General features: G+C 40.2%; 2 protein-coding genes across 4 annotated transcripts; one reads left to right on the forward strand and one right to left on the reverse strand.

Annotated features, from left to right (window-relative positions):
* Positions 1-970: 970 nt before the first annotated feature.
* Positions 971-6,653, reverse strand: LOC130274176 (uncharacterized). Of its 2 annotated transcripts, XM_056522175.1 has the most exons (4): positions 6,305-6,653; positions 4,858-5,798; positions 2,465-2,517; positions 971-1,105 (listed from the first exon to the last, which is right to left on the reverse strand). In XM_056522175.1, exons 2-3 carry the CDS (start codon positions 5,575-5,577, stop codon positions 2,509-2,511), a joined length of 729 nt encoding a protein of 242 aa, XP_056378150.1. In that variant the 5' UTR covers positions 5,578-5,798; positions 6,305-6,653; the 3' UTR covers positions 971-1,105; positions 2,465-2,508. The 2 variants fall into 2 exon arrangements, with proteins under 2 accessions (XP_056378150.1, XP_056378151.1); XM_056522176.1 differs by lacking the exon at positions 971-1,105 and having other exon boundaries at positions 2,195-2,517; positions 6,305-6,652.
* A 581-nt stretch (positions 6,654-7,234) lies between these two features.
* Positions 7,235-13,415, forward strand: LOC130274177 (uncharacterized). Of its 2 annotated transcripts, none has more exons than XM_056522177.1 (4): positions 7,235-7,288; positions 8,648-9,648; positions 11,984-12,036; positions 13,396-13,415. In XM_056522177.1, exons 2-3 carry the CDS (start codon positions 8,929-8,931, stop codon positions 11,990-11,992), a joined length of 729 nt encoding a protein of 242 aa, XP_056378152.1. In that variant the 5' UTR covers positions 7,235-7,288; positions 8,648-8,928; the 3' UTR covers positions 11,993-12,036; positions 13,396-13,415. The 2 variants fall into 2 exon arrangements, with proteins under 2 accessions (XP_056378152.1, XP_056378153.1); XM_056522178.1 differs by lacking the exon at positions 7,235-7,288 and adding an exon at positions 8,123-8,201 and having other exon boundaries at positions 8,708-9,648.
* The last annotated feature ends 1,388 nt before the right edge of the window (positions 13,416-14,803 follow it).

A 14,803-nucleotide genomic window follows, 5' to 3' on the forward strand; every position in this document is an offset into this window, starting at 1 on the left:
GCTAGTCAGAGTTCGGAGACCGGCGAATACAGGAAATTAAATGTGACATCTCTGATGCCGCGCAGAGAAGCCGGGAGAGGACGTCACTTATCTGCTTCACTGACCACAGCCCGCAAGACCCGCCGCCTGCTGAAGCGCAGCCAGGTAAGGAAAATAAAAAAAAAACTATGAAAAGCAGGGGAAAAGGGGGGAATGATAAGGGAGGAGGGAGGTAAGAAAAATTAAAAGCAGAGCGGGGAGGAGCCGACGCTGGTCACTGATTTAAAGTGGCCGTGGCTGTGATGCTAATACTTAACAAGCAGCTGCTGCTGCGGCCACTTTAAATCAGTGACCAGAAGATTTATCGGTGTATAACACCCAGGCAGGCTTTTTGCCTTAAATTTAAGTTTTAAAAGTGCGTGTTATACGCCGATAAAAATGGTATACATTTATTTTAATACATTTCTATACATTTATATATTGTAAGCTTCTAGACATCATGGTAGACAAAACAAATCATCTCATGTAAAAACAATCCTTGTATAAATGTTACAATAAGTACAGTAGGAATGGTAGGCATGTCCTTAGAATTTTCTCACCAACTGAGGTTTGTGTCAGCTGGATCCATCTTGGGAAGTCCTAAGGTGGACACTTCTGTTAGCATCCTTCATCAGGCTGGTCTGGTCTGCTTGGCCCCGCCTTCCTCCTTCTTTTTTCCTTGTTCCTTGTGTTGGCTTCTGTTAGGCCTCTTTATATACCATAACCATGGGTGTATACATTATCTAATGGCTACACTGTTATCTGATTGGACATTTCTCATCCTTCATATATGGTAGCCCTTTAAATCCTCTACGTTACTACGTGACTATTCTCCAAATAGTCAATGCAGAAATACGTCACTCTCAAAAATGTCGTGGGTGCTGGAGTTAGGAATCCCAATCCTTACGTACATAAAAAAGAAAAAACTTCGCACACCACTTCTCACGGTGAAGTAGATTTAGATTTTATTAGCAATCCAATAGTTAAACAGTATGACGTTTCGGTCCTACCTGGACCTTCATCAGATCTATAAATTATACAAACAAGAGGTGTCAAAAAAAGGGGGAAAAAAAGGTAAACAGAATACCTAGTAGCATAATGGTTAAGGAAAAGAAAGGAAAACATAATAGTATAGTAATATCCAAGTGCAGGCCGACTCGAATCCAATCAATCTCAGTAGTAACTACTGGAATCATTAATTTGCAACGAACTGGTACCTAATGATACAGTGACAAGTCTCCTAAAATGTTACTTAAAACATGACAAAGTAGTGGATAGGATCGAGTATCCGTCCTAAAGGTGAATGAAGCACCGTAAACAGGGTATGTCATAGGTATAAAATTTACAAGATCCTATGTAATATGTACAAACGAGTATAACAATGTACAAAGCATGTGGGTGAAAAGACCGTAATCGGGATATAACATCAGTATACAGTCTGCAAGGTATGTTATCATATATATATGGGTATAACATGGTATAGAATATGCCATGTAGAGCGGATATAACCTTATGGTTCTTATGGAGACTTACCCGGATTGCTGTGGAGGTCAGAGTAAAGAGCCGGCGTATAGCCGTGTGTGGAGGTAGTCTGAAGTGCAACCTATGGTCGCTGGAGGCATCAGGAAACTGAGGTGGAAGGGGAGATGTTTAAATGTGATAAGGAAGTGATGTCACTTCCGGTTTGTCCATGTATGACTCAGTCAAAAATAGACAAATGCTGAATTGGACATATCTGTAGGAGTATATGTGAATGGTCTATAAGGGCAATGGATGAGAGATGGTGAAATTCGGTTACCTGTAGTGCCTGTAGTTCCAGAGCCACCGTCGGTTGTGAAACCGGAAGTGCGGTGTGTCATGTGATTTGGGCTGTGGAACGCAAATGCGTTCCACCCATAGAGATAGATGAACATGGAAACCGGAAGTGACGTCGTGGAACGCAAACAGCATTCCACAGTACAGGAAATGTGTCAGAATGAATGAGAGTGTGTTAAATTGAGTGTATTAAAGTGATGTAATGGAAAAAGGGTGTTGTAAATAGGAAAGAACTAATGAATATAGAGAGGGACAGCCATATAGGAGGATATAGATAAAGAATTATGTGTGATGAACAGGATCAGTGTCAAGGGTGTAAGACACAGAAAAAAAGGGGGTGTAATGAACTAAGTGTAATAGAATGATATATGGGAACAAGGCGTTATAAATGAAAAAGGGCTGATGAATAGAGGAAGGGGTAGCCATAAGGGGGGATATGTACGTAGAGGATTATGTGTGATGAAATAGGGAAAATGTGGGATCAAAAAGTAATATAAGAAAAAGTATAGAGGTGTGAGAGGTGCATTAAATGGGAAAAACGAAAAAAAGAAGCAAACATGAGAAGGATCAACAGAATGGCAGATAACCGACTTTAAGTGTTAGGGGGATAATAAAATGTCTGAAAGGATACGAGAATAGGTGGGCCCCCACAGCATTGGTCCGGAGATAGTATCCTCAGCGCACCTGGGGGAAAAAAAGGGTATATCATCAGCATGTTACAGCGTAGTCAAGTAAAGACACTATACATATTAGTAATGTCATATTCCCGGTTGAGCCCATGCGGTTCCAGTGTCTGTAGTCTATGTATCCAATATGCTTCCCTCAACTTCAACAGCCTACTTCTGTTACCACCTCTCCTATTTCTATGAATCTGTTCTAATACCTGGAATCTCAGCTGTGATGGAGTGTGATTATGTGTATCAAAGTGGTGAGGAACAGGTAGTAGTAGGTTTTTCCGTCTGATGGTAGATTTGTGTTGTGAGATACGGTCGCGAATTTTTTGGGTTGTTTCACCTACATATGCTAGGCCGCATGGACACTTCAATAAATAAATCACAAAATTAGTATCACAGGTAAAAAATCCTTTAAGAGGAATTGACTCTCCAGATCTGGGATGGTGTGTGCGATCTCCTTTTATTATGCTGTTACACTGTATACAATGGAGGCATGGGAACGTGCCATTTTTACGGGGTTTTAACAGAGTTTGAGTGGAATGTGTATTGGCATTCCAATGCCTATGTCAGCTCGTACCAAACGGTCTCTCAAATTCCTTGGTCTTCTGAAGCATGGCATAAATGGGTCTTTAAATTCATTAACATTAGGAAGGGCTTGGTGTAATAATGGCCAGTGTTTTCTTATTATGCCATGTACTTTGTATGAAAATGGATGATATGTGTGAACAAACGGTATACGGGCTGTATTGTTTGATCTGGGGGTTCTAGATTGTTGTGCCTTGGCGAGGACCCGCTCGGGGTAGCCTCTTGTTCTAAATTTCACTGACATTTCTTCTATACGTTGTTGTTGTGTCTGTGGGTTGCTGACTATGCGTTTAACTCTGTGAAATTGTGATCTTGGAAGGGATTCTATTGTGGATTTGGGATGATAACTGGTATATAGGAGTAAATTATTGCGGTCCGTGGGTTTAGTGTAGAGGTCAGTGGTAAGTTGTCCCAGGGAATCAACTATTACGGTGGTATCTAGGAAGTCTATGTGATTTGAATGGTAGTGCATGGTAAATTGTAACTCAGGCCAAATGGAGTTTATGTATTCATGGAATGATTGTAGGGTGGGCAATGGTCCTTTCCAAATACAGAATATATCATCGATATATCTTTTCCAGACCAAGGAGTGGGTCTGGAATGCTGGGTCAGGGTAAATGTATTGTGCCTCAAACCAAGCCATATAGGCATTGGCATATGGGGGTGCCATGTTGGACCCCATTGCCGTCCCTTGTATCTGCAGGAAGAAGTCATCTTGAAATAAAAAGTAGTTATTGTGTAAAACTAGTTCCAAAATGTCAGTGCAAAAATCTATGGTATCGGGTGTGAAGGCGGAATTAATGAGTAACTGTTTGGTGGCATGAAGTCCTTTTTCATGTTTAATTGAGGTGTACAGGCTGTTTACATCCAAGGTAACTAGAATAGAGTCTGGGGGGATATTAGTGATGCCGTGGATTAGTTGGATGAAGGCTGTAGTGTCGAGAAGAAAAGAAGGTGTTGTCTTAATGAGTGGTGTGAGGATTTTTTCGAGAGTAATGGACAGGGGTGAGAGTACGGATTCAGTTGAGGCTACAATTGGACGACCAGGAGGGTGTTGAAGATTTTTATGAATTTTCGGAAGTGTGTATAAGACAGGAGTTATTGGGTGTTCTTTACGGAGAAATGTATGGGTCTTGCTATCAATGATGTTGAGTTCTAGATAGTGATCTATACATTCTAGTATTTTTTGTTCAATCTTTTTTACGGGATCTGAATCAAGTTTCCTGTATATACTGGTGTCGTTCAATTGTGAATGAATTTCACGTATGTACTCAGTGGTATCCTGTACCACTATTGCTCCCCCCTTATCCGCTGGTTTAATGATAATTGCTTTATCATTTTGTAAGTCCCCTAGGGCACGTATCTCACTGGAGGTGAAGTTGTTGGGGTAATGGAGAGTGCCTTTAGAGATTTCCTTGCGGAGAGAAGAAATATCTCTTTTAATGAAATCAATAAAAGTTTCAACAGCGGGTGGTCCTCTCGGGGGCGTAAATCTGCTAGGGATTTTTATCCCGAGTGTTTGGGTGTTGATTGGGGTCAAAGTAGTGGTTTGGGTGGGAACCGTACATGTTTGACTATCAAAAAATGCTTTTAATCTGATATTTCTAAAGAATCTATGTAAATCCAAGTCTAGTTGGAAAAGATCAAATGAATAAGTTGGACAGAAAGACAATCCCCTTTGTAGAAGCTCTATCTGTGTGGGTGTCAAAGATTTAGAGGAAATGTTAACAACTAGAGGTGGGGTTGTGGAGGTGTGTGGGCATACCTGTGATCTAGTAGTCGTGGTACTCTCTGTTATGTTCGGAACTCCAAACCCACCCCTCCTTCTCTGTGGGCGGCGTCTCCCGCCGGGACGACCTCTTCCATAGTAGGCTTCATTGCCCTCGGAACTTGATGAGTATGTATCTTGTGATGTTCCTCTATTAGAATAATAGGGTCTCTGTCCGATGATGGGGTCTTGCCATCTGTACACATGATTCTGTAGATAGTCCTCGGTATCTCGGACAAATTTGTCTCTTTTCTTCTTTTCTGAGTCTTTCTTATGTTTGTCAAGATTCATCGTCAATCGTTCTTTTGTTCTGGTCAATTCCTCTGGATTGAGAGCGGTATCCAGCTGTGCTTCAATGGTTTTCACCTTATCCTGTAGCAGCTTAATTTCTTTTTGCAGAAAGTCCACTGTAAGTGTCATGATGTCATTTGAACATTTGTTCAAAATTTGTATAAAAAAATCACAATAATCTTTCTTGTCGCTGAAGATTGTGGGTCTCAATTTAACACGAAGTCCACGTGGTATTCTATGAACTTTCAGATATTCTGTTAATGTGGCACAATGGAGTTCGAGGTTCACTAGATGTCGAGACTCCCGTTCCAGTTCGCGTGTGCGAAATTCATATGATGGAACTTGAAGAAAATCACTGGACAGAGTGGTCCTTGCTATTATTCTGTCGGTCTCGTCTTGATCATAATGAAAGACGTTACTAGCCATTCTTCAGTTGAAGTGACCGTATAGGGAAAGTATATTCAATGCAGAAATACGTCACTCTCAAAAATGTCGTGGGTGCTGGAGTTAGGAATCCCAATCCTTACGTACATATAAAAGAAAAAACTTCGCACACCACTTCTCACGGTGAAGTAGATTTAGATTTTATTAGCAATCCAATAGTTAAACAGTATGACGTTTCGGTCCTACCTGGACCTTCATCAGATCTATAAATTATACAAACAAGAGGTGTCAAAAAAAGGGGGAAAAAAAGGTAAACAGAATACCTAGTAACATAATGGTTAAGGAAAAGAAAGGAAAACATAATAGTATAGTAATATCCAAGTGCAGGCCGACTCGAATCCAATCAATCTCAGTAGTAACTACTGGAATCATTAATTTGCAACGAACTGGTACCTAATGATACAGTGACAAGTCTCCTAAAATGTTACTTAAAACATGACAAAGTAGTGGATAGGATCGAGTATCCGTCCTAAAGGTGAATGAAGCACCGTAAACAGGGTATGTCATAGGTATAAAATTTACAAGATCCTATGTAATATGTACAAACGAGTATAACAATGTACAAAGCATGTGGGTGAAAAGACCGTAATCGGGATATAACATCAGTATACAGTCTGCAAGGTATGTTATCATATATATATGGGTATAACATGGTATAGAATATGCCATGTAGAGCGGATATAACCTTATGGTTCTTATGGAGACTTACCCGGATTGCTGTGGAGGTCAGAGTAAAGAGCCGGCGTATAGCCGTGTGTGGAGGTAGTCTGAAGTGCAACCTATGGTCGCTGGAGGCATCAGGAAACTGAGGTGGAAGGGGAGATGTTTAAATGTGATAAGGAAGTGATGTCACTTCCGGTTTGTCCATGTATGACTCAGTCAAAAATAGACAAATGCTGAATTGGACATATCTGTAGGAGTATATGTGAATGGTCTATAAGGGCAATGGATGAGAGATGGTGAAATTCGGTTACCTGTAGTGCCTGTAGTTCCAGAGCCACCGTCGGTTGTGAAACCGGAAGTGCGGTGTGTCATGTGATTCGGGCTGTGGAACGCAAATGCGTTCCACCCATAGAGATAGATGAACATGGAAACCGGAAGTGACGTCGTGGAACGCAAACAGCATTCCACAGTACAGGAAATGTGTCAGAATGAATGAGAGTGTGTTAAACTGAGTGTATTAAAGTGATGTAATGGAAAAAGGGTGTTGTAAATAGGAAAGAACTAATGAATATAGAGAGGGACAGCCATATAGGAGGATATAGATAAAGAATTATGTGTGATGAACAGGATCAGTGTCAAGGGTGTAAGACACAGAAAAAAAGGGGGTGTAATGAACTAAGTGTAATAGAATGATATATGGGAACAAGGCGTTATAAATGAAAAAGGGCTGATGAATAGAGGAAGGGGTAGCCATAAGGGGGGATATGTACGTAGAGGATTATGTGTGATGAAATAGGGAAAATGTGGGATCAAAAAGTAATATAAGAAAAAGTATAGAGGTGTGAGAGGTGCATTAAATGGGAAAAACGAAAAAAAGACGCATGGGCTCAACCGGGAATATGACATTACTAATATGTAGAGTGTCTTTACTTGACTACGCTGTAACATGCTGATGATATACCCTTTTTTTCCCCCAGGTGCGCTGAGGATACTATCTCCGGACCAATGCTGTGGGGGCCCACCTATTCTCGTATCCTTTCAGACATTTTATTATCCCCCTAACACTTAAAGTCGGTTATCTGCCATTCTGTTGAATCTTCTCATGTTTGCTTCTTTTTTTCGTTTTTCCCATTTAATGCACCTCTCACACCTCTATACTTTTTCTTATATTACTTTTTGATCCCACATTTTCCCTATTTCATCACACATAATCCTCTACGTACATATCCCCCCTTATGGCTACCCCTTCCTCTATTCATCAGCCCTTTTTCATTTATAACGCCTTGTTCCCATATATCATTCTATTACACTTAGTTCATTACACCCCCTTTTTTTCTGTGTCTTACACCCTTGACACTGATCCTGTTCATCACACATAATTCTTTATCTATATCCTCCTATATGGCTGTCCCTCTCTATATTCATTAGTTCTTTCCTATTTACAACACCCTTTTTCCATTACATCACTTTAATACACTCAGTTTAACACACTCTCATTCATTCTGACACATTTCCTGTACTGTGGAATGCTGTTTGCGTTCCACGACGTCACTTCCGGTTTCCATGTTCATCTATCTCTATGGGTGGAACGCATTTGCGTTCCACAGCCCGAATCACATGACACACCGCACTTCCGGTTTCACAACCGACGGTGGCTCTGGAACTACAGGCACTACAGGTAACCGAATTTCACCATCTCTCATCCATTGCCCTTATAGACCATTCACATATACTCCTACAGATATGTCCAATTCAGCATTTGTCTATTTTTGACTGAGTCATACATGGACAAACCGGAAGTGACATCACTTCCTTATCACATTTAAACATCTCCCCTTCCACCTCAGTTTCCTGATGCCTCCAGCGACCATAGGTTGCACTTCAGACTACCTCCACACACGGCTATACGCCGGCTCTTTACTCTGACCTCCACAGCAATCCGGGTAAGTCTCCATAAGAACCATAAGGTTATATCTGCTCTACATGGCATATTCTATACCATGTTATACCCATATATATATGATAACATACCTTGCAGACTGTATACTGATGTTATATCCCGATTACGGTCTTTTCACCCACATGCTTTGTACATTGTTATACTCGTTTGTACATATTACATAGGATCTTGTAAATTTTATACCTATGACATACCCTGTTTACGGTGCTTCATTCACCTTTAGGACGGATACTCGATCCTATCCACTACTTTGTCATGTTTTAAGTAACATTTTAGGAGACTTGTCACTGTATCATTAGGTACCAGTTCGTTGCAAATTAATGATTCCAGTAGTTACTACTGAGATTGATTGGATTCGAGTCGGCCTGCACTTGGATATTACTATACTATTATGTTTTCCTTTCTTTTCCTTAACCATTATGTTACTAGGTATTCTGTTTACCTTTTTTTCCCCCTTTTTTTGACACCTCTTGTTTGTATAATTTATAGATCTGATGAAGGTCCAGGTAGGACCGAAACGTCATACTGTTTAACTATTGGATTGCTAATAAAATCTAAATCTACTTCACCGTGAGAAGTGGTGTGCGAAGTTTTTTCTTTTATATGTACGTAAGGATTGGGATTCCTAACTCCAGCACCCACGACATTTTTGAGAGTGACGTATTTCTGCATTGAATATACTTTCCCTATACGGTCACTTCAACTGAAGAATGGCTAGTAACGTCTTTCATTATGATCAAGACGAGACCGACAGAATAATAGCAAGGACCACTCTGTCCAGTGATTTTCTTCAAGTTCCATCATATGAATTTCGCACACGCGAACTGGAACGGGAGTCTCGACATCTAGTGAACCTCGAACTCCATTGTGCCACATTAACAGAATATCTGAAAGTTCATAGAATACCACGTGGACTTCGTGTTAAATTGAGACCCACAATCTTCAGCGACAAGAAAGATTATTGTGATTTTTTTATACAAATTTTGAACAAATGTTCAAATGACATCATGACACTTACAGTGGACTTTCTGCAAAAAGAAATTAAGCTGCTACAGGATAAGGTGAAAACCATTGAAGCACAGCTGGATACCGCTCTCAATCCAGAGGAATTGACCAGAACAAAAGAACGATTGACGATGAATCTTGACAAACATAAGAAAGACTCAGAAAAGAAGAAAAGAGACAAATTTGTCCGAGATACCGAGGACTATCTACAGAATCATGTGTACAGATGGCAAGACCCCATCATCGGACAGAGACCCTATTATTCTAATAGAGGAACATCACAAGATACATACTCATCAAGTTCCGAGGGCAATGAAGCCTACTATGGAAGAGGTCGTCCCGGCGGGAGACGCCGCCCACAGAGAAGGAGGGGTGGGTTTGGAGTTCCGAACATAACAGAGAGTACCACGACTACTAGATCACAGGTATGCCCACACACCTCCACAACCCCACCTCTAGTTGTTAACATTTCCTCTAAATCTTTGACACCCACACAGATAGAGCTTCTACAAAGGGGATTGTCTTTCTGTCCAACTTATTCATTTGATCTTTTCCAACTAGACTTGGATTTACATAGATTCTTTAGAAATATCAGATTAAAAGCATTTTTTGATAGTCAAACATGTACGGTTCCCACCCAAACCACTACTTTGACCCCAATCAACACCCAAACACTCGGGATAAAAATCCCTAGCAGATTTACGCCCCCGAGAGGACCACCCGCTGTTGAAACTTTTATTGATTTCATTAAAAGAGATATTTCTTCTCTCCGCAAGGAAATCTCTAAAGGCACTCTCCATTACCCCAACAACTTCACCTCCAGTGAGATACGTGCCCTAGGGGACTTACAAAATGATAAAGCAATTATCATTAAACCAGCGGATAAGGGGGGAGCAATAGTGGTACAGGATACCACTGAGTACATACGTGAAATTCATTCACAATTGAACGACACCAGTATATACAGGAAACTTGATTCAGATCCCGTAAAAAAGATTGAACAAAAAATACTAGAATGTATAGATCACTATCTAGAACTCAACATCATTGATAGCAAGACCCATACATTTCTCCGTAAAGAACACCCAATAACTCCTGTCTTATACACACTTCCGAAAATTCATAAAAATCTTCAACACCCTCCTGGTCGTCCAATTGTAGCCTCAACTGAATCCGTACTCTCACCCCTGTCCATTACTCTCGAAAAAATCCTCACACCACTCATTAAGACAACACCTTCTTTTCTTCTCGACACTACAGCCTTCATCCAACTAATCCACGGCATCACTAATATCCCCCCAGACTCTATTCTAGTTACCTTGGATGTAAACAGCCTGTACACCTCAATTAAACATGAAAAAGGACTTCATGCCACCAAACAGTTACTCATTAATTCCGCCTTCACACCCGATACCATAGATTTTTGCACTGACATTTTGGAACTAGTTTTACACAATAACTACTTTTTATTTCAAGATGACTTCTTCCTGCAGATACAAGGGACGGCAATGGGGTCCAACATGGCACCCCCATATGCCAATGCCTATATGGCTTGGTTTGAGGCACAATACATTTACCCTGACCCAGCATTCCAGACCCACTCCTTGGTCTGGAAAAGATATATCGATGATATATTCTGTATTTGGAAAGGACCATTGCCCACCCTACAATCATTCCATGAATACATAAACTCCATTTGGCCTGAGTTACAATTTACCATGCACTACCATTCAAATCACATAGACTTCCTAGATACCACCGTAATAGTTGATTCCCTGGGACAACTTACCACTGACCTCTACACTAAACCCACGGACCGCAATAATTTACTCCTATATACCAGTTATCATCCCAAATCCACAATAGAATCCCTTCCAAGATCACAATTTCACAGAGTTAAACGCATAGTCAGCAACCCACAGACACAACAACAACGTATAGAAGAAATGTCAGTGAAATTTAGAACAAGAGGCTACCCCGAGCGGGTCCTCGCCAAGGCACAACAATCTAGAACCCCCAGATCAAACAATACAGCCCGTATACCGTTTGTTCACACATATCATCCATTTTCATACAAAGTACATGGCATAATAAGAAAACACTGGCCATTATTACACCAAGCCCTTCCTAATGTTAATGAATTTAAAGACCCATTTATGCCATGCTTCAGAAGACCAAGGAATTTGAGAGACCGTTTGGTACGAGCTGACATAGGCAGTGCCAATACACATTCCACTCAAACTCTGTTAAAACCCCGTAAAAATGGCACGTTCCCATGCCTCCATTGTATACAGTGTAACAGCATAATAAAAGGAGATCGCACACACCATCCCAGATCTGGAGAGTCAATTCCTCTTAAAGGATTTTTTACCTGTGATACTAATTTTGTGATTTATTTATTGAAGTGTCCATGCGGCCTAGCATATGTAGGTGAAACAACCCAAAAAATTCGCGACCGTATCTCACAACACAAATCTACCATCAGACGGAAAAACCTACTACTACCTGTTCCTCACCACTTTGATACACATAATCACACTCCATCACAGCTGAGATTCCAGGTATTAGAACAGATTCATAGAAATAGGAGAGGTGGTAACAGAAGTAGGCTGTTGAAGTTGAGGGAAGCATATTGGATACATAGACTACAGACACTGGAACCGCATGGGCTCAACCGGGAATATGACATTACTAATATGTATAGTGTCTTTACTTGACTACGCTGTAACATGCTGATGATATACCCTTTTTTTCCCCCAGGTGCGCTGAGGATACTATCTCCGGACCAATGCTGTGGGGGCCCACCTATTCTCGTATCCTTTCAGACATTTTATTATCCCCCTAACACTTAAAGTCGGTTATCTGCCATTCTGTTGATCCTTCTCATGTTTGCTTCTTTTTTTCGTTTTTCCCATTTAATGCACCTCTCACACCTCTATACTTTTTCTTATATTACTTTTTGATCCCACATTTTCCCTATTTCATCACACATAATCCTCTACGTACATATCCCCCCTTATGGCTACCCCTTCCTCTATTCATCAGCCCTTTTTCATTTATAACGCCTTGTTCCCATATATCATTCTATTACACTTAGTTCATTACACCCCCTTTTTTTCTGTGTCTTACACCCTTGACACTGATCCTGTTCATCACACATAATTCTTTATCTATATCCTCCTATATGGCTGTCCCTCTCTATATTCATTAGTTCTTTCCTATTTACAACACCCTTTTTCCATTACATCACTTTAATACACTCAGTTTAACACACTCTCATTCATTCTGACACATTTCCTGTACTGTGGAATGCTGTTTGCGTTCCACGACGTCACTTCCGGTTTCCATGTTCATCTATCTCTATGGGTGGAACGCATTTGCGTTCCACAGCCCGAATCACATGACACACCGCACTTCCGGTTTCACAACCGACGGTGGCTCTGGAACTACAGGCACTACAGGTAACCGAATTTCACCATCTCTCATCCATTGCCCTTATAGACCATTCACATATACTCCTACAGATATGTCCAATTCAGCATTTGTCTATTTTTGACTGAGTCATACATGGACAAACCGGAAGTGACATCACTTCCTTATCACATTTAAACATCTCCCCTTCCACCTCAGTTTCCTGATGCCTCCAGCGACCATAGGTTGCACTTCAGACTACCTCCACACACGGCTATACGCCGGCTCTTTACTCTGACCTCCACAGCAATCCGGGTAAGTCTCCATAAGAACCATAAGGTTATATCCGCTCTACATGGCATATTCTATACCATGTTATACCCATATATATATGATAACATACCTTGCAGACTGTATACTGATGTTATATCCCGATTACGGTCTTTTCACCCACATGCTTTGTACATTGTTATACTCGTTTGTACATATTACATAGGATCTTGTAAATTTTATACCTATGACATACCCTGTTTACGGTGCTTCATTCACCTTTAGGACGGATACTCGATCCTATCCACTACTTTGTCATGTTTTAAGTAACATTTTAGGAGACTTGTCACTGTATCATTAGGTACCAGTTCGTTGCAAATTAATGATTCCAGTAGTTACTACTGAGATTGATTGGATTCGAGTCGGCCTGCACTTGGATATTACTATACTATTATGTTTTCCTTTCTTTTCCTTAACCATTATGTTACTAGGTATTCTGTTTACCTTTTTTTCCCCCTTTTTTTGACACCTCTTGTTTGTATAATTTATAGATCTGATGAAGGTCCAGGTAGTTCCGAAACGTCATACTGTTTAACTATTGGATTGCTAATAAAATCTAAATCTACTTCACCGTGAGAAGTGGTGTGCGAAGTTTTTTCTTTTATATTCTCCAAATAGTGTGTCATGAAATACCTCTAGCTAAGCAATTCTATTTGCAGGTTGCGGCTATAGCTCAACTTATTTTTAACTTTTCTAAAGGTCATGTCATCCTTTTTGTATACCCTGCATGAGTTACAATTGTATATTAAAAAAATACATATCCTAATATTTTACATAGTGCTACCGGGACTCCATGACCAAGGATGGGGAAAAGCTCACCCCAGCAATGGTGGCTTCCTCAGGTGTGTCCTCACTGCTGACACATACTATATGAAATGCCTATTCAACCAATCTCTAGCCTCAGTGGGGACCCACCTCAGCCAGTGATTATTGGAGTGGGCAATTCATGTGTGTTTGGATGGAAAACAGAGAGCCTATATGGCAGCAGGTAAGTACATGTATTTTTATTTATCTTGACACCCGGGGCACTTTTAGAAATTAAAATATTATTCAGGGCAACCCGTTTAATAGGAAAAATGTTTTGTGAAAAGCTGCAGACACCATTCGCTGTATAGCTGTATAGAGTATAAAAGCAAACTGTACCTTTCCGGGAGCTGATGGTGGTTTACTAATTTAAAATCCCTCATCCAAGTGTGAGGGAGGTAAGGTTAAGCTACTCAAGTGCCACAGACAGACACACCTTCTGGCCCTTACTATTGAGCTTTTCCTTGACTGATATACAGAGTCCTGTTTTTCAGTCAAGGAAATGCTGTTAGGTAAGGAGCAAGTTGACATGCCAGGCTGGGCACTTGAGCAGCTAATACCCGCCTCCTTAAAATAAATTTTATATATATATATATATATATATATATATATATATATATATATAAATATATATATATACACCCCAAAACACAGATCCAAAAATAGCCCCCCCCCCCCAAGAATGTCAACATGTCCCCCTAAGAAATAGTCCTCACACAATTGTAATACGGTGACTTACAAACATGAATTAATTTTTTTTTTTTTTTTTTTACAAAAGTAGTTTTTCTGGTATAAATGTACTAAATATAAAAAAATATAAAATTGGTATCGCCATAATCGTATCAACCTGCAGAGTAAAGTTAACATGTCTTTTATACCTCATGAGGAATGACCTCAATTTTTTTTTATAAAAAACATCTGCAGAATAGATTTTTTTTATTTATACCACCTCATAAAAAATGTTATCAAAAATGATCAGAGTGTCACATGTACTCCAGAATGGTACCAATGAAAGCTTCAACTTGTCTCCTAAAA

Source organism: Hyla sarda, chromosome 5 (assembly GCF_029499605.1).
Source record: "Hyla sarda isolate aHylSar1 chromosome 5, aHylSar1.hap1, whole genome shotgun sequence".
Taxonomy (NCBI): Eukaryota; Metazoa; Chordata; class Amphibia; order Anura; family Hylidae; genus Hyla; species Hyla sarda.

Coding starts and splice junctions, on each gene's coding strand:
- LOC130274176 (XM_056522175.1), bottom strand. CDS start 5,577: ATGGCTAGTAACGTCTTTCATTATGATCAAGACGAGACCGACAGAATA.
- LOC130274177 (XM_056522177.1), top strand. CDS start 8,929: ATGGCTAGTAACGTCTTTCATTATGATCAAGACGAGACCGACAGAATA.